This window comes from Mytilus californianus, unplaced genomic scaffold, assembly GCF_021869535.1.
Source record: "Mytilus californianus isolate M0D057914Y unplaced genomic scaffold, xbMytCali1.0.p SCAF_11, whole genome shotgun sequence".
Lineage (NCBI taxonomy): Eukaryota > Metazoa > Mollusca > Bivalvia > Mytilida > Mytilidae > Mytilus > Mytilus californianus.
The window spans coordinates 8,673,927-8,697,483 of NW_026262593.1; the positions used below are offsets into that span (position 1 = coordinate 8,673,927).

At 31.4% G+C, this 23,557-nt stretch overlaps 1 protein-coding gene across 4 annotated transcripts in view; it reads right to left on the bottom strand.

The window, feature by feature from the left end:
* LOC127719498 (tyrosine-protein phosphatase non-receptor type 11-like) overlaps positions 1-23,557 on the bottom strand; it is a 50,264-nt gene that overhangs the window by 8,839 nt on the left and 17,868 nt on the right. For 3 of the 4 annotated variants that reach the window (XM_052225648.1, XM_052225646.1, XM_052225647.1), the window contains exons 2-10: positions 19,886-20,008; positions 10,700-10,894; positions 8,102-8,270; positions 7,348-7,464; positions 6,180-6,293; positions 3,427-3,523; positions 2,562-2,641; positions 1,812-1,958; positions 684-851 (exon numbers count right to left, since the gene is read on the bottom strand). In XM_052225648.1, coding sequence (XP_052081608.1) covers positions 684-851; positions 1,812-1,958; positions 2,562-2,641; positions 3,427-3,523; positions 6,180-6,293; positions 7,348-7,464; positions 8,102-8,270; positions 10,700-10,894; positions 19,886-20,008 — 1,210 coding nt within the window. Of the gene's footprint in view, positions 1-683; positions 852-1,811; positions 1,959-2,561; positions 2,642-3,426; positions 3,524-6,179; positions 6,294-6,340; positions 6,455-7,347; positions 7,465-8,101; positions 8,271-10,699; positions 10,895-19,885; positions 20,009-23,557 lie in introns of all 4 variants that reach the window. The other variant, XM_052225645.1, reaches the window with a different exon arrangement.

Consider the following 23,557-nt stretch of genomic DNA (forward strand, 5'->3'; position numbering starts at 1 on the left):
ATGTGAGAGCGATTACAAGACCGGTTGGACGGAGGCCAGGTACTTCTATGTCCCCCGCAACGCATTCACGGAGGGGGGGGGGGCAAAAACAACGCCAAAATATATAGTTGAGAATATTTCAAAATTGTCTTCTCTTATATTACACGGACAAAGTAAGAAAGTCTTCATTGGTGAGTGTATAAATCTGTTTCATTATATTATTAAATGTCATGAGTATGAATTCCTACACAGAAGAGACAGTTCTATAAAAATGTTGATAAAATATTTGATCTGGACATAATGTGTAGTGCTTTTTATTGGAATAATAAGAGATTATGGTTATTTTTATTGACATGTAAACTCAGTCTTGGGCTCATAAACTTAACATAAAGTCCAGTTTGTGAGTGATTTAACCAAGTTTACAAATCATGAAACTCCTTCAAAATAACCTTTCATAATTATATTATCCTAAAAGCTCAAATAAATATAATTTGACCTCTCAAATGCAAAAGGGACAAAAACTTTTACAAATACTGTAAATTTAGAAATTAATGCATGCTATTTAATTTTCTCTGGTTGGATACTTTTATCAAAAATTCAAATATGAATTTTGATTTTTGTGAAATAATCCTATCACATTTTTCAAACAAAGATTAAAAAAACAGCTTTGGTTAGAGATTTTACAATAATCCTGGTTACATTACCTTTCCGTCTCTACCTTCACGATACAATTCAAATTCACGATATATAAAGTCACTATCTTGTTTCTGTGATATATGTTTTAATGTCATTTTGCCATCATAAACATCCCATGACTGTGTTAAGTTGCTTTCTGGACTATCTGGTCCAGGCCAATACCGCACGGCTTTCACCTATTTAAAATATATAAATTGCATTGTAAAAAGTCAAAATCAAATTGTATCTGTATTGTGTTGAACAAGTATGGATCACATTAAATCATAAACAGCAGAACTTGTGATTTCTAGAACAAGAACGACATGATCATTGTGGATTTTCTTGAACATGTTCTATTTTTCAGGTTGTTCATCCTTAACCTTTGATATATACGGAACAAGAACGACATGATCATTGTGGATTTTCTTGAACATGTTCTATTTCCCAGGTTGTACATCCTTAACCTTTAATATATACAGAACTAGAATGACATGATCATTGTGGATTTTTCTGAACATGTTCTATTTCCCAGGTTGTTCATCCTTAACCTTTGATATATACGGAACAAGAACGACATGATCATTGTGGATTTTCTTGAACACGTTCTATTTCCCAGGTTGTACATCCTTAACTTTTGATACATACAGAACTAGAATGCACATGTTGTCGTGCTAAGCATACCTTCACTGGTAATTGAAAGTATTAGAAAATAGGTAGTAGGTGTTTGACAAATCCAAAAAGCACTTGCAAACTAATGCATTGCAAAAATTCAACTCATCATTGTCAAGCGGCTAACTAAATATGTCCAGTAGTATTTATGGAAAGTGTGACAGAAATAAATTGTTTTTCAGAACTGTTTATTCTTACATCATTCTATTTATAGGATTTTAAGGTTTTACATTTTAAGCATGCTGTATCTACTTTTATCCTTGTGCGCAGTGTCCTATTTGCACTTAAGTTTCTTTTACATTTGGTTTTTTTATTGTGATACATGACCTGATACTATCAATGAAAATGTCTAAAAGCTGAAAAAAATTTAGAGTTCAAAATTTGTAATAAATTCATTTTATTTATCTTTAGATATGTTAATGTCTATTCAACATTTATTATTTATAAAGTGTAATAAAAATTTACAAATATTCAACTTTCATGTTTACCTTTCCACGTTCTACTTCCTTTGTTGTCATGACAATAGTCCGACAGTTTTCCTGCCAGACCATTCTCCAGAAATCAACAACAGTATTTGGCAAAGCACCTTGAGTAGCAATATAACCTTTCTTCAGATCTAAATTATCATCTTCTGTCTGTAAATATAAATTATGTAATATTCTTAGGAACAATACACTTATCTAAACTAGAGAAATTAAACAGTGAAAAACATGATCAATTACTGATGAGAAATTTGAAATTGTTAGTTATCAATATCTTTTCAATTTTCAACTGTAGCATGCTTCAAATCTTCTAAAATATCTATATAAAAACAGGTATGAAATTTCAGGAAGTTCATGCTGCAAAACCACTGATACAGGTTTGTGTATGTTGTGAATTCTGGAATGAATATAACAGTTTTACAAAAATAACCCATGACTTTCAAATCCCTAAAAAATTACCAGATTGAGTGAAAAAATCCGTAAACATTTACTTGCCTTGGCCCTCAGGATTGTAGCTCATCATGAAGACTGATAATGTCATGAACATTACAAACATAAACCTGAATCTGTCTCTTTTTTTATTTCCATTTTAAGACATAATCTTGATTTTAAATCGTTTCCATCACAAGAAAAATAAGAGTTAACACTCTGTGTATATTTGTTCATACTTTAACATTTTAAATGTATCAAACTTTCTTATAAAGTTATCTTTGTTTTTGTATCCTTTTTAAATATCAAAATTACATATCTACTTACTGATATTAAATTACCATTAATATAGTCTGAACCTATCACTTGTGGGTCACCATCACGTAATACAATACGGGTATGATCAACTGAAAAATACAAAATAAAAAAACATAAAAAAAATTCTTGTCTCATTGCTTTGTAACAAAATTCTTGAAGCCACCAAGTTGTCAAAGACCAAAGTTGCCTTGCACAAAACTGAGGTAATATTTTGACTTTTGGTATGGAACATATACCTGATGAAGGTTATCTCAAGCAGGAGCATGTTAGGTGTGCATGGAAAATAAGTCTTAATGTATTATGTAATTTTGTTGTCATACTAATGTATCAGAATATTATTGTTTTTTAGATTGTTTCTCTTGGAGGAAATAGATTCTGTCTTCACTTTTTGGAAACAACAGAAAAATGAACCGTTGTATAAATAGTATAGTAATTTTGATAATGTATTTTGTTTGTCTAAAGTCTGTAAAAAGAATTAATTTCAATAGATATTTAGGGGGCAGGCCTTGGTGGCCAAAATTGTCGTAGAAGTTCATCTACAGTAATCACTAGCTCGTCAACACTAAGGTTGTGAGTTTGAATCCCACTTGTGGCAAGGCACATTTGACTTCGATCTTAATTGACAAGGATTGCAAGTTTTCCTGCTTAAGGTCAGTGATACTCTCCAGGTACTTCAACCATCAATAAAAACTGGATGCCACGAAATAGCCATGAGTGCTAAAAGTGGTACATGTATTACAACACCAACTATTCAAAATGTTGTCCAAATCTCATAAATATTTGGCAAGTAACAAAAATTAAACCCTCACTGAGATTAGAAATATTATTTTTTACTCATTCAACCAAGAAAAATCAATAAATATATGACACTTACATGGCAAGATATTTTTGTATCTGTTTCTCGGCTTGTTTTCTGGTCGTTGACCTTCTTTACGACTATATAGATGTCGGACTTCCATCTGTTGTAATTGCTGCAAAGATACAAGATTGTTTCCATGGTAAAGGATTATATACAAAATTCACAATCGTATGAAATATTTCAGCCAAATACATCTATTTGGGCTCTATTTCTTCATTATATGTAGAATTACAAAAACATTGAGGAATTTATGCACTTTTGTTTTTATTTATCAAAGGAAACAACAACAGCTTTTTAACTGCATTTTCTCCTTTCAAATTTCAGCTACTGTTGCTATACAAATTCAAAAGACTACTTATTTGGACAATATTATATGGAAAATTATTAATTTTATTTTATTTTATAAATACTGATAATAAAAAGATCAAGAATGAAACAGAGATTCTCCTTTTTACAGAGAAAGCCCCAGCTTCTTTTAGGAAAGATATAAAATTTTCTTCTACATTTGTACAACAAAAGTTCAGATTAAGTAGGGCCTCTTTTATGCACCTTAAATTTGAAAATCTGATCATACAACCTTTCTTTTTTAACTTTGTAACTATAAAACAAATTGTGGGTTAAAAATAGTTTTATTTGGAACATGCCAAATAAGCATGGTATACAGTTACTGTGACTTATTTTTGCTTTGGGAAAACAATAGCTATCCTTGGGAAACTTGTTCATGTTTTTGTTCTCATTAGAATTATTTATATATTAAATATCAATTTGATACCTAATGGCACCTCATTGAAATTACATTGAATGTTTATGAGCTATCATAAAGCAGTAAAAGTTGGTAGATGTGAAAAAGGTACTTCTTGACAAGTTAGGACTATTCCTAAATGTTGGTGTTAGGAGGCATTTTATAGAAAATCTTAATATGCTATGGCTTTATTTTGGTAGTACAGTCGACTCTCGTTATCTCGAAGTCAGCCGGACCAGAAAAATATTTCGAGATACCCGTAGTTCGACTCAAACGTAAACCGGAAGTCTGACAAACCAAGGGACTCAACTCATGTTCAGCTTGGTTATGCTAAAATAAATCTGAATGTACATGGGTAGGGGATCGAGATTCTGGTTTCAGATCGATGTAAATGTATGTTATGGTCTTATATTATTAAAGTAAAATATTCTTTTTAATTGATTTCATTGTAAGGTTACAATTTTTCCAATGTTTTTTATTCGAGGGGATAATTTTCAATCGATCTTACTGTTATTTAAAGTTGACAAAATTGTTCATTCTCGTATATCAAAGGATTTTAGAAATTAAGATTTCTTTTCTTTTTCTTTTATTTCAATTGTTTTCTGCAAGAGAAAATACAAAAAGATTAAAAACGCCGATTGAGTAGTTTTTAGTTGATCACAGAAACTTTAATTCCTTCTTTATACACAACCAAGCTCATTAGTGTATGATTACGGTTAATTATTTTTAAAACATTTTAAATAATTTTTATAAACTATAACAATATATCACTAATTATTATTTATCATGGTGATCAAAGATAATCTTAGGTAAACACTCGAGGAGAGAGAATGTCATAAATCAATACAGTGGTCAGGGACCAAAAATGTAATTACACGTGTATTGTCATATCCCCGAGGTCATGTTTTGACATAAGTGTATTACTTCGAGATAAATAATGAATTTTTAATGCTTTTGTTCACCTTGGGACCGTAAATTTAGTTCGAGTCAACCGAAATTTCGACTCATCAAATTTCGACTCATCAGGAGTCGAAATACATACATTTGAATGGAACAAAGTTCGGGACCACGGGAAAACTTCGACTCATCTGAAATTTCGAGTCAACCGAGTTCGAGACAACGAGAGTTAACTGTATTAGATCTGCAAGTGATGGGGTAAAGAAAAACAAATTCCCCCAACACCCATAGCAATATTTTTTGTGATAGCTTTAAGTATGTATATATTTATTACACAATTATTGTATTACTGTAAATATTATTAGTATACACTGGTATCAATTATAAAGAGGAGAGTGTCTTGAGAAAATTGACCATCAGTAAGCATTTCTGTAAGGATGCACCATTTGCAAATTACAAACACCAAGCACCAGTTGATGCCAATACTGGTCGAATTAGAATTCTGATGTGCAAGACAAGTCAAAACTATTCAAATAGATTTTTAACTCCAAAAGCAATTCTTTTACATACAAGTTTTATATTCCATTAAATAATACCTTTAATGCCAAAACAGTTTCAATAGATTAGCCAAAATGTCTGCTTTAAACATTTTCTCAATATATAAGACAGCTTGCACCATTTACACCAGATGGGCTTTGACATGTGTTTGTCTCAAGCCAGGAACCACATCAGTGGTTGCCTTTTGTCACTTGAAGAATTTGGCATAAATGGCCTATATTAAATTATTCATAAATTTTTTACACTGAAAGCAATTCAGAGCCTGATAAATTGTACAAACACATTTCTATTGTCAAAAACCAAATACTGCATTGTGACCATAAGATGTCTTTTTGTGTCTTGGGGTCGCTGATTCATATTTTAGCCTCATAGCTTAAATTTGAAGATAACAGATAAAAATCCCTTTATATCCCAGAGGAAATTCAAACTTTCACAATAAAATAAGACAAGACTCTTAAGTGTTTTTAGCACATTATATATGATGTGATTAGATGATGACATATCACAAGTAGCGAGTTACAGTTAATTTGGCCTGTTACCTCATTTTAATGTACTCTAGAAATACACCAACCTCAAATTCATCCCAAAATCCACCTTTGTTCCCTTGTTTCTTTTCCTTATCATTGTCTAGTTGTTTGACCCGAGCCTGCAGGCCTGATGCTGATATTCGTGTAGCATTGAAAGGCTGGAAATAAAATTTTGATTGATATAGATGTGTTTTTTCATACAAACCTCAAACTCATCCCAGAATCCTCCTTTACTTCCTTGTTTCTTGTCTTTCTCCGTTTCAAGTTGATTGACACGTGCCCCTAGACCTGACGCTGATATTCTGGTGGCATTGAATGGCTAGAAATATAAAAGAACACCGTTCCAATGTTCCCCGCCTATGAAATTATTTCATTTGTCCAAGGGCAATAACTCAAATAATTGTTCTATTGAACTTTTTTCATAATATTCTACAAGAAATGTAGGTGCGAGATCATTAACAATGTTATTTCCCATAAATTCTATTTCAGAGGGCATAACTCCTGTAAAAACAGTTAATCAAAACTGATCATCAAACTCGTACAAGACCTTGCTTATATAAAAATTAAAAATCTTTCAGAGATACGTAGGCTTGAGCACACTCACAATGCAATTCCTATAGAATTTTTAATTCCAATCACTGACTTTTAAACACGATATAAATTTCATAAAAATCTGGGAAGAATTGTAAGTGTAAGGGCATTAATAAGTCTGGACATACGAAGGGATGCCCAATTACTTCTATGTCCCCAGCTCTGCATTGCGGATGAGGACAAATTCAAAAGTAAAGACTGAATATATTTCTTTTACTTGAGTCCACAAATTTTATTCATGGCTACATAACTACTAGAAAATCCTCAAACTGTAAGGAACATCCATTTGCATATATCTAGTCTTCTATAATCTTTTTTCTGAATTTTCACAGTTGTGAACAGGATAAAAGTCTTCTACAAATGTAAAAATTTTAAAACAAACAATAAAAAAATGTTATAAATGACTAGCATGACTAGTAAGGATTTTTTTTTTTGCATTTGAGAATTGACAGTGTTTTGTGAAGTTAGGTTTTGTTCATAAATCAGTTTAAAATTTATTCTTTCTTGTGTAAGTCAATGTCCTCATATACCAAACCAAATTAAAGGTAAAAGTTCTTCATGGTGTAAATTCTTCAGGTACCAGCAACATTTATTGCCACAGTGAAGAAATTTAATACTTACTGTTTTAAGATGTACAACTGTACCCGATCGTTCTACCATGGGATTTTTGCGATAATGTTCTATCAAATCTGACAAACTTTTGAATTTCTCACCACCACCAACATCATAATTTTCTTCCTGCAAAAATGAGAATTAAATAAAATTAACTGTTGACACAGAAAAATGTCTCACCTGTATGCAAATATGATAGCAAATGTTGAAATTAAAATAGCAATTCTTTAACATATGAAATATTCAAAATAATCAACGTCAATAAACCATGACATATTGGGCAAGGTTTAATAGTCTCCATGGAAATTAGATGTGCCAATGTTTATTCAACTGCATACCAAATACCATTGACTTATCATGAATGACTCCCCTTAAATTGACCTAATCACAAACTTTAACAAAGTATTGACACCACCATCACCAACACTGGAAATAGCACACCTAAGTCTTGCTTTTTGTTTCTGTCAAGGCAGGACAAAAATACAAAAATATAATAATTTGGCTGTTGTCTGCTCTATGGTTGGGTTGTTGTCTCTTTGACACATTCCCCATTTCCATTCTCAATTTTATTATCTTAAATATTCTAGGTTTTGGGGTTTTTTTTGCAGATCACTGTTTATTTTTTATAAGTGTGTTTAAATTAATCATTTTTATATTTTGAACAAATATTAACATATTTGATTTCAGCTATAAGATTTAATGAATATTTCTTCAGAGGCCTTATAGAAGGGTTTACAAGTAATATATTATACAAATGACATACTGCTTCATGAAAACAGATCATAACATGTGTAGCCTTGTCATCTGTCCTGACTGACAGAACATAATCTCCAGGTTTACTCTGGCTCTCTCTCACCAGGTAACTACCATTCTTTCCTTTTTCCATTAGCACCTTTTCTGCTTCCTTCCCAGATAAATGGCCGTGAAACCATCTGTAAGTTACAAAAGCTGTTTAATAAGTAGAATATATATGTTGATTACACTTTGATGTAAATGAGGATTGTAATTTACTACTGTGGATTCATCATTATTATTGGTGGATAACAATTTTTTGTGGATTTTGTTAGTACAGATGAACCAGTCCACGAATTTAAATGATTAATGAAGAACAAATTTTCTGTAGCTTAATTGTATGCAGACTTTTCAAAAACCAGAAAATCAAATATCTATCATTGTCCATGAAAATACATTTTTTCCTTAATCCAAGAAAATTAGTACCCAAGAAAAAAAATTATTCCACTTTAGTTCCAAAAAATTTCTATCAATCACTACTTATAATGTAACACATACAGTGACACACTCTACTGGACTAAAATAATTAAACGTCTATGACAAAAAGATATTTTAGCTAAGAATAAAAGGCAATAAGAGGTATATGTATGTCTCCTTTCATCAAAGACAAAAAATAATTATGCATTTACCGGTAATATTCATCTATATAAAGGTAAACATTTTTCAAAATACAATAAGTTTTGGTAGTAGCACTACTCTTAAAGCCAGATGAATGCAAAACATCCTCTGACATGTCATACTGTATAAATAATTTAAGTACAATATTTTATCAATAATCATAATTTTACAAAATTAACATAGATTTTCCGTTGCCCTCTAGTTTTAATGTGGTTTTAGCATTGTACAAACTGAGTTGGTTTTGCCGATGATGTACTGCCATTACCCTGTCTAATACCATTGGCAAAATTCAAAGATAATTTCTAATTGTATATTGTCAGTCGAAAAATTATGTAACCATGATAACTGTACTAAACTATGACTGCAGCTCCTTCAGGCAAAGTTGACTTGAATTAGTTTTGATATTTATCTTTAGGCTGGTTTAATGCACCTAAATTTTATAAAATTGGCCTTCAAATCTTTAGATCTGAAGTCTACCTAATATTCTGAAAGCATGTTTTGTGTATATCAATATCAGTACCTAACCTTTATGGGTCTTTCATGCTCTTGAACTTCATACTTTATTTGGCCTTTTTAACTTTTTTGATTTGAGTGTCACTGATGAGTGTTTTGTAGACGAGATGCCCATCTGGCGTACAAAATTTTCATCCTGGTATTAAATGTGGTGACTTTATTTATGCCAGAGAAGCTCAGATATATCAACCCGGTCATGGGTTTACAAATATATAGAATTTGTATGTACTAGATACACTTATAAGGGTGTAACCCATTTGGGTGTATCTTATAATTTACCATTTGATATTATAGTTAACATGGTTAATGCAAAATTATTGCTTTCAAAACTTAAGGGAGGGGGAGTGTCTTTCGGCATGATAAAATCACGATATTCAATTACATTTAATGTCATTATGACGTAAGTGATCAATGATGTATTATCACATCCGTAACAATGTCAACACATTTACAACATGCAACTAACACGTAATAATACATGTGACCATATGTAATGTGTCATTTTAAGCATGGTTCATAAAGTCCTGTTTCAATTTTACATACAAATGTACTGTTAAATCATTCTATTCTTTGTTAGCTAAATTTAATTAAATATAATTGTACTGTTTATAGATGTATTCTTTGTCATTTCCTGAACAGACAATATTAAAACAACGCACAGGAAATTAACATCAAGTACACATATCATATCACTTCACTTATTATACTTCTTCACAAATTAGGGTCTTAATTTTAATAGAGAATTGTTGACAGGAAATATAGAGGAAATACAATATCAACTAAATGACTATACACATGATACAATATAGGCCAAAGTTTGATAAATAATATCTACGTCTGTTGTTGGAACTGCTATTATTTTACACTCTAATACCTTACTTAAACAATAGAAAGGTTTGGTACCTAATTAGAGAGGTCATGGAGGTGGGATGCATGTGTGTAATCAATTAAAATTGTACAATCAAATTTTGCACCGAATAATTTCCATCATCCTCTGATCTGAAATTAAAATGACGCACTTTTATTTTTTGACGCAGTTTCAGGATGTACTTCTTTATGAACTTTTCCTCATTGTACAGACTGGTGCTGAATCATAAAATTTTACAAATAATTATACAGTGACCTTGGAATTGCATTTTTTTTATCTCCAAAATGCCCTTGTACTTAGTTTATTCCATTCAACAAACGTATTTACACTTGTACATGTATGCAAATTTGTCTGCCATTACTAAAGTTCTATCACACAAGTTCCCATAAAATCTGACATCATAATTCAAAAATTTTGATGTCATAATCAAAAAGTATAATTGTTAACTGAAGGTTATTTGGAGACAGAATTCAGATAGATACCAAAAGTGTAAATACGTTTATTGTTTTTAATTTTTTCATATCAAACCCAATCAAAAAGAAAAGCTTCATGTATTTTTTTGATAGTTACCTTTCTGTTGTGGGATCTTCAGAATTTAATGGATATTTAAGTTCAATAACAACTCCATTTTTCTCCTTGAGTTGACCTTGATTTTCCATATAATATTGCACAAGTTCAGCGAGGGTGGCAAACTTTTCCCCTCCATACAAATCATAATATTCTCCATTGTTCTGGATTTTTATGTGTGTTACTTCATTATTCCTTCTGAAATATACAAATAAATGTCAACTGTCAACCTATATTAGACTAAAAACAATTGGTTTACCTCCAGCATCAAATATTACATAAATATTCAGTTGGATACAATAATGATAGTTATTGTATCTTAACATATAGAATCTGGTTACATTATCATGATTATGTAACTTCTGTAAACATTATCCAAGCAAATACACAGATCAAAGCCAAAAGGGAAAGGACAGACAAGCAAAAAGGTTTTCAGTCAGTCCTGACTAACAAGAATAGGACAAAAGGGTAAAAGCTTTCATTTAGTCTGCTAACAAGGATAAGACACTCAGGCGAAAAGTTTCAGTCAGTCTACTAACTAGGATAGGACAAACAGACAAACAGACAAAAAGCTTTCATTTAGTCTACTCACAAGGATTGGACAAACAGACAAAAAACTTTCATTTAGTCTACTAACAAGGATAGGACAAACAGACAAAAAGCTTTCATTTAGTCTACTAACAAGGATTGGACAAACAGACAAAAAACTTTCATTTAGTCTACTAACAAGGATAGGACAAACAGACAAAAAGCTTTCATTAAGTCTACTTACAAGGATAGGACAAACAGGCAAAAAACTTTCATTAAGTCTACTACCAAGGATAGGACAAACAGGCAAAAAGCTTTCATTTAGTCTACTAACAATGATAGGACAAACAGACAAAAATCTTTCATTAAATCTCCTACCAAGGATAGGACAAACAGGCAAAAAGCTTTCATTAAGTCTACTAACAACGATAGGACAAACAGGCAAAAAGCTTTCATTAAATCTACTACCAAGGATAGGACAAACAGACAAAAAGCTTTCATTTAGTCTACTAACAAGGATAGGACAAACAGACAAAAAGCTTTCATTAAGTCTACTAACAAGGATAGGACAAACAGACAAAAAACTTTCATTAAATCTACTAACAAGGATAGGACAAACAGACAAAAAGCTTTCATTTAGTCTACTAACAAGGATATGACAAACAGACAAAAAGCTTTCATTTAATCTACTAACAATGATAGGACAAACAGGCAAAAAGCTTTCATTAAATCTACTACCAAGGATAGGACGAACAGACAAAAAGCTTTCATTTAGTCTACTAACAAGGATAGGACAAACAGACAAAAAGCTTTCATTAAGTCTACTAACAAGGATAGGACAAACAGACAAAAGCTTTCATTAAGTCTACTAACAAGGATAGGACAAACAGACAAAAAGCTGTTATTTAGTCTACTAACAAGGATAGGACAAACAGACAAAAAAGCTTTCATTTAGTCTACTAACAATGATAGGACAAACAGGCAAAAAGCTCTCATTAAATCTACTACCAAGGATAGGACAAACAGACAAAAAGCTGTCATTTAGTCTCCTAACAAGGATAGGACAAACAGACAAAAAGCTTTCATTAAATCTACTAACAAGGATAGGACAAACAGGCAAAAAGCTTTCATTAAATCTACTACCAAGGATAGGACAAACAGACAAAAGCTTTCATTAAATCTACTACCAAGGATAGGACAAACAGACAAAAAGCTTTCATTTAATCTACTAACAATGATAGGACAAACAGACAAAAAGCTTTCATTAAATCTACTACCAAGGATAGGACAAACAGACAAAAAGCTTTCATTTAGTCTACTAACAAGGATAGGACAAACAGACAAAAAGCTTTCATTAAGTCTACTACCAAGGATAGGACAAACAGACAAAAAGCTGCCATTTAGTCTACTAACAAGGATAGGACAAACAGACAAAAAGCTTTCATTAAGTCTACTAACAAGGATAGGACAAACAGACAAAAAGCTTTCATTAAATCTACTACCAAGGATAGGACAAACAGACAAAAAGCTTTCATTTAGTCTACTAACAATGATAGGACAAACGGACAAAAATCTGTCATTATGTCTACTAACAAGGATAGGACAAACAGACAAAAAGCTTTCATTTAGACTACAAACAATGATAGGACAAACAGGCAAAAAGCTTTCATTAAATCTACTACCAAGGATAGGACAAACAGACAAAAAGCTTTCATTAAGTCTACTTACAAGGATAGGACAAACAGACAAAAAGCTTTCATTTAATCTACTAACAAGGATAGGACAAACAGACAAAAAGCTTTCATTAAATCTACTAACAATGATAGGACAAACAGACAAAAAGCTGTCATTTAGTCTACTAACAAGGATAGGACAAACAGACAAAAAGCTTTCATTAAGTCTACTAACAAGGATAGGACAAACAGACAAAAAGGTTTAATTAAGTCTACTTACAAGGATAGGACAAACAGGCAAAAAGCTTTCATTTAGTCTACTAACAAGGATAGGACAAACAGACAAAAGCTTTCATTAAATCTACTACCAAGGATAGGACAAACAGACAAAAAGCTTTCATTAAATCTACTACCAAGGATAGGACAAACAGACAAAAAGATTTCATTTAGTCTACTAACAAGTATAGGACAAACAGACAAAAAACTTTCATTAAGTCTACTACCAAGGATATGACAAACAGACGAAAAGCTTTCATTTAGTCTACTACCAAGGATAGGACAAACAGACAAAAAGCTTTCATTTAGTCTACTAACAATGATAGGACAAACAGACAAAAAGCTTTCATTAAATCTACTACCAAGGATAGGACAAACAGGCAAAAAGCTTTCATTTAGTTTACTAACAAGGATTGGACAAACAGGTGAAAAGCTTTCATTAAATCTACTAACAAGGATAGGACAAACAGACAAAACGCTTTCATTAAATCTACTACCAAGGATAGGACAAACAGACAAAAGCTTTCATTAAATCTACTTACAAGGATAGGACAAACAGACAAAAAGTTTTCATTTAGTCTACTTCCAAGGATAGGACAAACAGGCAAAAAACTTTCATTAAGTCTACTACCAAGGATAGGACAAACAGACAAAAAGCTTTCATTTAGTCTACTAACAAGGATAGGACAAACAGACAAAAAGCTGTCATTTAGTCTACTACCAAGGATAGGACAAACAGACAAAAAGCTTTCATTAAGTCTACTAACAAGGATAGGACAAACAGACAAAAAGCTTTCATTTAGTCTACTAACAAGGATTGGACAAACAGACAAAAAGCTTTCATTAAGTCTACTAACAAGGATAGGACAAACAGACAAAAAGCTTTCATTAAATCTACTACCAAGGATAGGACAAACAGACAAAAGCTTTCATTAAATCTACTAACAAGGATAGGACAAACAGACAAAAAGCTTTCATTAAGTCTACTTCCAAGGATAGGACAAACAGGCCAAAAACTTTCATTAAGTCTACTACCAAGGATAGGACAAACAGACAAAAAGCTTTCATTAAGTCTACTACCAAGGATAGGACAAACAGACAAAAGCTTTCATTAAATCTACTAACAAGGATAGGACAAACAGACAAAAAGCTTTCATTAAGTCTACTTCCAAGGATAGGACAAACAGGCCAAAAACTTTCATTAAGTCTACTACCAAGGATAGGACAAACAGACAAAAAGCTTTCATTAAGTCTACTAACAAGGATAGGACAAACAGACAAAAAGCTTTCATTTAGTCTACTAACAAGGATAGGACAAACAGACAAAAAGCTTTCATTAAGTCTACTAACAAGGATAGGACAAACAGACAAAAAGCTTTCATTAAATCTACTACCAAGGATAGGACAAACAGACAAAAAGCTTTCATTAAGTCTTCTAACAAGGATAGGACAAACAGACAAACATTTTTTTACTTACATATATTTAGCTGCAGAACCATTGCTCTTTTGTTCTTACAATTTTTGTCAATTTGTCTGGTTGACAATATGCAGACAAACAATCAAATAAAAGAAGAATGTGTCTGAGGACTCAATGCCCCCACTCAAGCTTTGCAATTTTCCAAGTTAAAAAGGGACATAACTCTAGAACGGTAAATGACTAACAACCTAAATTTATAGTCTGTCTGCGTGTTGTGGTTCTTAGCATTGTGTATGAGTTTCATAAAATTTGCAGAAGGCAAACTATAGTTAGAGTGTGGAAACGAAAATGGGACGAACAGACGGTCAAGGGTTACACTTAATGCCCCCGTTGTCTATGGCGGTGACATAAAAATATCATTTGGAACTAAGAGCTAACATATAATACATTATAGAAAAATATCTAAATTCTAGAATTTTAAGTTGTGATGTTTTTACTATTTCAAAATGGTTTTAAGGTGGACCATTGGTTTATATTTCCTCAGATAGAATTTTCTTATATATATAAAAATAAAAAGATGTGGTATGACTGCCAATGAGACAACTCTCCACAAGAGACCAAATGACACAGAAATTAACAACTATAGGTCACCATATGGCCTTCAACAATGAGCAAAACGCATGTCGCATAGTCTGCTATAAAAGGCCCTTGCCAGGATGTAGATTTTTCCATGCTTTTTCCAAAAATATGATAAAAAGTATGGGTCTTTTTTTTCAAGCTACAAGTCCTGAAAATTGCCCAAATTTGCATAGATTGTTCATGAAAAAACACATTGATGTGAATGAAGAGAAATCTATGAGATAGAATTTTGAAATGAAATATGAAAAGATATATATATATATGCTTTGAAATATGCTTTAAGAAAATAAAAAGAAAAAAAGGTGTCACCGACCTTTGTTTTGTGCTACAAGTAAAAATTGGAAATTTCTGTATCATCCCTTTATAAAAATTTTACTATTTGAGTTATCTTCCCTTAAATGGTTAAGTTAACAATTTGATTCGAACAAACACAAATATTTGGTATTGGATAAATCAGTCTGAATAATGCAATAAATCACTTATTTTTCTTTATTCCAATAAACAGTCTAACCAAATGTTTGCAGATTTAAGCAAAGAACTAGACCTATTGTGAACTGCTATTTTACAATCCAAGATGGCAGTATACATCTAATCTACCTTAAAAAAAATTATGGTATCATATTAGTACTAACTAATCATGCTAATGTCCCATTTTAGTCCATTTTTCAAGACTAGCAATAATAAATGTATGCAGAAATTTTTTAATTTAAAGTATATGAATTTAAGGAGATAATATAAATAACTAGACATCATTGAGATGGGAGCCATCTCTGTGGGCCCCGCTATAAATAACCTTGAACTTTGACCTAGGAAATTGTACAAACGTTATGACACACCCTCTGGTGTTGGTAAATATACATGTCAAGTATAAAGTACGAATTATAATGGTTCTCTAGATATAGAGTGGACACAATTTGTTACGGACAGACAAACTGATCACTATAGGGCAACCCACCACTAGACAGGGCCCTAATTATTAAGAGTATTGACCATCTAAAGTCATGGTCTGAGCTGCATTTCGGATGCGTTTTTTTAAGGCAAATACAAAAACCTTAACATTTCTTTAAGAGGTGAAATTTTTATAGAAGATTGAAGTAGTGCTGCTTGATTATAATCTCCAATAGTTAGCAAAATTGAACTGTAATAGGTACAAGTGCATTTTCAGGAAATCAGTATAACTGTGTGACATCCTTGCAGAGTCAATAAGATACTTGGAATTTTCCAGTGGTTTGCAATTATTCCTTATTTTTAAGGGCTTTAACTTCAAGAGCTTTACAAATACTGTCACTATAAGCTTTAAGTATTTTATAAAAACAATTTTTTAAGATTTCCTTAATTTGAGCAATGCTGAGTGAAGTACTGAGTGTTTTTTTAAATTTTTTTTAACATAAGTTCATGTGAAGTTTATTTCCCTACCCTTATATACATATGTTTGTGTCAATTTACTTCCTTCTTAACAACAAATCTTATTCTATATTAAGACTTTCAATTTGATACCATAATGGTTATTTATCTACAAGAATGATGTAATTGACTTAAACTAATGTTCTATTGATGAAAATATTAACTTTAAAAATCAGAAATTGTGTTGTTTGTTTGTTATATAAAGATTTAATTGTGTAAAATAAATTAAAGCAAATTTGTATTTAAAAAAAAGTAAAAACTAATGGCTGCTTCTAGTCTGTATCACTCCAGGACTAAATTACTCTAACGAAGATTATATATATATATATAAATTTTGATAAATTTAGCTGAAGCTTGTATTGTTTTCATTAATCCCTTCAATTTCTAAAGCATTGTAATTAAGTCTCAAAAAAGGTTTTCGACAATTGGCCAACCATATTCAAATATGTCTTCTAGTTACTAAGTTATTCATCCAATCAGAACCAAACTAGGGTCATTTTTAGAAAACCTATTAATAAATTTCTACAAGTTTAATAGGATTTTAATGAAACTTAGTAATTTTGGAATTTACCATTTCCCACCTGATGATAAGGTCATAAAACTACACAAGGTTAAAAAATAAAGAATGAAGCACAAATATAAATCCATTTTAAAGACATTATTGATGCACTTTTTTTTGTATTTCAAATCTCAGATATATTTATAAAAGGATTTTGATTGGAAGGAACTGTAGGTACATTCTTGTAAATCTTATCGATGCGTTTGACATCCATAATAATTCTATTATAGCCTACTATACATTAATATTTTATTGAGATTTAAACCTTTTTTGGGGTAGATATAGGCAGTTTGACAATTACCTATACAGGAAGTTGATAAAATTCACTGATAAAACTTGCTTTGGTGAATGTAGGTCATATACTGATCTTTAAATTATCAATAAACAAAATCAAAAGGTATATGTTGTTCAATTGGCTATTGTAAATATCACATCAATACTAATATTTCTTTAGTAATGATACTGACACAAAAATACTTTACATTTTTCTCAAATAACTAAGTTTTCTTAAATATATTTTTTTAATTTGTTTTTGTTCTTACGTCTATTCATAAGAACCAAAAACTTGTATCATACAAAATAGGAAGATTTATTGTTAATTTGCATAAACATAAAATTATTATGTCACATGATTCAAGGCAGAACCAAAACTTGTCACTGCTTTATATTTATAAGTCATAATTAAACTTTGTCACATTTTTCTTTAAAGTGTGTACAAAACCAACTTCAGGAAATGATTTGTGTATACATTTGCACAGTTTTTGACACATTTTTACCATAAAAAAATGTTTTGTCACATTTCCAGACTCGTATCTGTGCATACATTTCTTCCGCAACCTAAGACCTTAACATGATTTTGGTACATTTTCATACACTATCTACATCTCTAAGGTAATATTTTTTGGTATTTCTACAACCCTTATCACATTTCTAGTAACATCATAAGTAATCTGCACCTTGTCACTTTTCTGGGAACACTACTATAAACCTTGTTGCATTTCTGCCAAATATTTGTTGAGTAGGTTTTAAAAGTGAAACTCTATCTTGCTTTGTAAGATCATGAAGAATAACCCACTACTTGTTGAGTAGGTTATGTGAAACTCTTTCCATGTTTGTAAGAATAACCACTATTTGTTGAGTAGGTTATGTGAAACTCTTTCAATGTTTATAAGAATAACCACTGTTTGTTGAGTAGGTTGTGTGAAACTATATCTTGGATCATGGGAATAACCCAGTACTTGTTACATTGTTGCATATATATCAAAGATAATTCCTATAAAACAGGAACTTGGACGGCATTATTTACTTTTCCTTTCATTACGTTTATTTTTATTTACAAAGGAGTAGATCCAGTAACCCTAATAAACGGCCCTGTAAAGATGTATTTTTAAAAATTCAATTTTGATTGAGTAAATCTTAGGTCTATGTATTAATTGCTAAATGTATCAATTTTGAAAATATAAAGAATAGTTGTATAATTGCTTTATATCTATAAATACATTAGCCTAGAATAGGAATATATTTTATTTTGTCCCTTTTTTCTAGAAATTTGTCACCTTTTTCAACCTTTTTATGTGATTTTATATGTAGCGCCATACGTAACCCATTGAAATTTTGGAAGAAAAGTAATGGTATATAGAGAATTTTTCAGCAAAAATTTTGTGGGCGAGGAATGGCGCCACTACTTTTTTTCCAGAAAACTGTCATAAATATTGCCAAATTATGTAAAAAAAATCATTAATACGTCTCAATTTCACTCTTATCAAAACATTGTCCAAGTTATAAAAATTCCGATCGTAAGGCCCAAAATTATGAGTTAGTGAACATTAGTCCTTTTATTTATTCTTTGCTTTCTTAAGGGGGTACCTAACACTTTTTCTAACATTTTCTAAAATAGATTTGGCTTGTTTAATTTTCATGAAATTTTGACAAAATATTTATTTTGACCTGATGACAAAAATATGAAAATTTCAAGAAATTTGAACCACACAATTTACAGGAATAATTTCATTGGGTATATACATGTAGCAGTTTGACAAACACTAATTTTAATCATTGAGAAGCTTGATTTCCTCTTTACTAATGATATGTGATTAAAACATTCAGCTGATTTTTAAAGAGTTAACTCCCTTAAGTGTTCTCAGTACCCCCTTAATTTATATCATCAAACTGCCATCCATACATTTAATGAAATCAGAAAAAGGTGAGAAAACTGATATCAGCATGAAAACATTGAACACTGCATACATATACATATAAACAGGATCAATGTGAACATGGTGAGTGGTCAGATCTTATGGGACTGAGTATAACAAATACTTGTCACAATTCTGGGTACAACCTCATATTCTCTGGTAATGTAGAACACACTAACGATGAATGTGAATCCATTCTTGAACACACTGATATATACTATATATAGAGACCTGACAGATAATGGGAATCATTTGGTGTACTACTACTGTGTCTGGCCTACAGACTAATATACAAAACTGACAAATAATGTGAAATCATTTGGTGTACTACTACTGTGTCTGGCCTACAGACTAATATACAAACCTGACAAATTATGCGAAATCATTTGGTGTACTACTACTTTTTCTGTCCTACAGACTATTATACAAACCTGACAAATAATGCGAAATCATTTGGTGTACTACTACTGTGTCTGGCCTACAGACTAATATACAAACCTGACAGATAATGTGAAATCATTTGGTGTACTACTACTGTGTCTGGCCAGGAAACTCCCGTCATAACCTCGTTCCTTCAATAGTTCCTCAGCCTTTATCCCACTTATGTTAGGATGGAACCATCTGAAATAAACATAGTACTGATCAAATTTTGCTTCAGTTACTAGTTTAACTTGAATAATATCTGAATGTAAATTAAAGGGGTATTAGCTATGCTTTCAACAGTATAAGCTGAACAAAAAAAGATTTTTTTTATTTCAACAGGAACAGAATGTTGAATAATAATTTAATGTTATCAGCTGTCAGTTTGGTTTGATTTCTAAATAAGCCCCAAAATGATACATTGTTGACTTGCATGACTTGCTAGGCAATAATTTGACATCATTAAAATTCATGTGCATGAAAAATACTTATTTCATAGCAGTTAAAGTGCTCAGTCAGTTATTATAGCTGCAAAAATGAAACTAAGGATTCAATATATATAAGAAGACCAAATTACACTGACTGATTGACCCCCAAAAAATTTTCTTTTATATATGCAAAAAAAACCAAATAAATGTGGATAGTGTCCACATGTGGACACAGATGATGCCCCCGCTTGCATACCATATAGTTATAAAGGGACATAACTGAAGAAAGGTAAAAGTGACGCTAACAAAATTCAAACTTGATCTGTGTTTTGTAGTAATAAGCATTGTGTGTAAGTTTCATAACATTTGGTTGAGGCAAACTAAAGTAAGAGGACGGAAACGAAAATTTTAGCAATTATTCCATTTGCAAAGGGGCATAACTCTAGAACAGTAAAAGTGACGCCACCAAAATTCAAGCTTGATCTGTGTTTTGTAGTAATAAACATTGTGGATAAGTTTCATAATATTTGGTTGAAGCAAACTAAAGTTAGAGAACGGAAATGAAAAATTCAGCAATTTTTCCATTTGTAAAGGGGCATTACTCTCGAACATTACAAGTGATGCCACCAAAATTCAAACTCGATCTGTGTTTTGTGGTAATAAGCATTGTGGACAAGTTTCACAACATTTGGTTGAGGCAAACTTAAGTTAGATAACAGAAACCAATTTTGGGACGTACGGACGGACGGATGGACAGACGGTACGACGTACGGAGGGACAAACGGACGTAAAGAGGAACAAGGGTAAAACTTAATGCCCCTCCGCTACAGCGGGGGCATATATAGAATTCCCCAGTGAGAGAGTCCAACATTGTTGATTCTTTTTACAATTCTATCAATTGTTTATTGTACGTATTGAAATTTTGTAATTCTTAGATGCTTTTTGGTATGTTATAAATTAAATTCTAGAGTTGAGGTCAATTCGGTGGACACAAATTTTGCAGCTACATGTAAATTGCTGCATTAACCATATGTTTCAATAGTTTTCAGAGCTCTCATCCAGTTGATGACTCAGTTGCTTCTTACTTTAATTTTTTTGTCTAAATGCAAAAATTAGTTCTACTTGAAACTCAATCTTCCCTACATAGTTTTAGATGTGAAGATTGTCCTTTGTCTTTTGCAGCACCCAACCAGCGTCCTACATGTATATGTTTGAATGTACAGTAAATCACTTGTCAATTAATCCTTCTACACATACATGTAGCAGTTAAAGACATTAAAAAGCATAATGACCACGAAACAAGAAAGTATAGTACAAAGTTTAAATTTTTCACAAATAGAATGGAATTCATATTGATTACATATTTGTCAAATATGAAATAAACTTTCTAAAAGTATTAATTATCTTCTTTTACAATCATTGTTCATAGTTTTCATGCAAGTTCCATGAAGTTCTTTTGTTAACTGTTTATGTTTATCAAAGAATCCATTATGTACCAAGATATATATTGGACTTTAATCACCTTTTTTCCTTATTATAGAGTTATGTAACACCTGTGTCATGTGCAGTCATTATGATGTTTACTTCATTATTAACAATGGCTTTAAAACTAAAGGTTTTTTATTTGAATATCATTTATTCACAAACTTTTATCATATATATTATATATCAAAATAAGGGGATGTGGTATGATATTGCCAATGAGACGACAACTATCCACCAGAGTCAAAACGAAATGGAAACTTAATGTAACTGTACAGCCTTCTATAACATATACATATCTATTTTCCAATTTTACTGGTTTCCATTTATAACGAAACACTTTATAATGCTAATATTCTATTGTTGATTCATGATTTAAAGATTTAAAGTCTTGAATCAAGATAAAAAAAGAAAAGAGTTCCAATGTCCGCATTGCCCATATTTGATCTATATCCATTGAAGAGCAATAAGTAAAAAAAAATTCTTTTTTTGTTCTTTAAAACTTTTTACAAATATCTTACATGTCTTAGAGAACTGAAGGCGTGAGAGCAAATACAATGTAATTTTCCATATAATTAATATTTCCAAGGGCATAACGCTTTTAAAAATACTTAATCGGCACTGATTTTCGAACCTGTCCTAGATAGTGCTGATATAAACCTATGATATAAGTTTTATAAAAATCTGGCAAGAATTGTACACGTGAGAGCGCTAACAAGTCCAGACAGACAGAGGCATGGAGGGATGCCTGGTATTTCTATGTCCCCTGCAACTTGTCATGCAGGGGACAAAAAGAAACCTTGGAACATGGATAAATGGTAAAGAGAGAGAGCTATAACAAGCTACATAAGTGGTCTGGTAGTGTAGGAGGGAAGGAGGGCATGGACAAAGAGGGCATATGCTCCACTTTGATTGGAAACAAATAATTTTTCAGCATAAAATTTGTCCAAATTTTGTTTGGCCTTGCTACGCTAGCAGTACATATTCAATTTTCAGCAATTATGCCCCTTTCAGAGATCCTCTAAATTTAAATAACATGTGCTGATCATGAGTTTCCAATACTTTACCATAATTCTCTTCATACTTTGATGCACATTAAGGCCAACACAGTTTCCCATTATTAGGTAGAAAAAACTAATCTTTAATATCAAGGAAACTATTGCAAATTTAGGTAATTTTCTGTTTTACCCCTGATCAATTTTGGGGAAATGTTTCAAGTCAATATATATATGTAAAGTTCTACCTTGTTGTATTTGAAATATTAATGCAATGAACTGTAACTTCAGTCTGTGGACAGGATGTCCCAGAGCTTCAATTCATAATCAGGACTTTTTGTATTTTCTAAAGGCTATATTTTCAAGTTTTGTCATTTATTCCTCTTTAAGCTTCAGTGAAAATAGGTTTCAATACAATACTTCAATAGACATTACTGCAAAGTAACTTTTTCTTCATTTTGGTGATTCACTAGAAATATTCAAGCCTATATACATTGGAAAATGGGGTAATTAAATTAAAACTTGTTTTCTTTTAATGGCATAGTAAGAAATCAACAGTAAAAAAAGACAGTCAGGGGACTCTTACATCAGAGACATAATTTGTTCATGTGATTTTATAGACACTTGTAAACCAAGTATATATAAATTTAGATCTGAAGTGGTAATATATATGACAGCCATCTTTGCTTTTTAATTCACCAGTGAAATAACCAATTCAACTCCATATCTGTATCTATATATAGGTAAAAGTAGATGTCTGGACATAGTCTCCTTTGAACAATACTTTTAAATTGTGCAAAAAAAGAAACAGAAAGCTGTTTTCAATATTACTTTAATCATGTCAG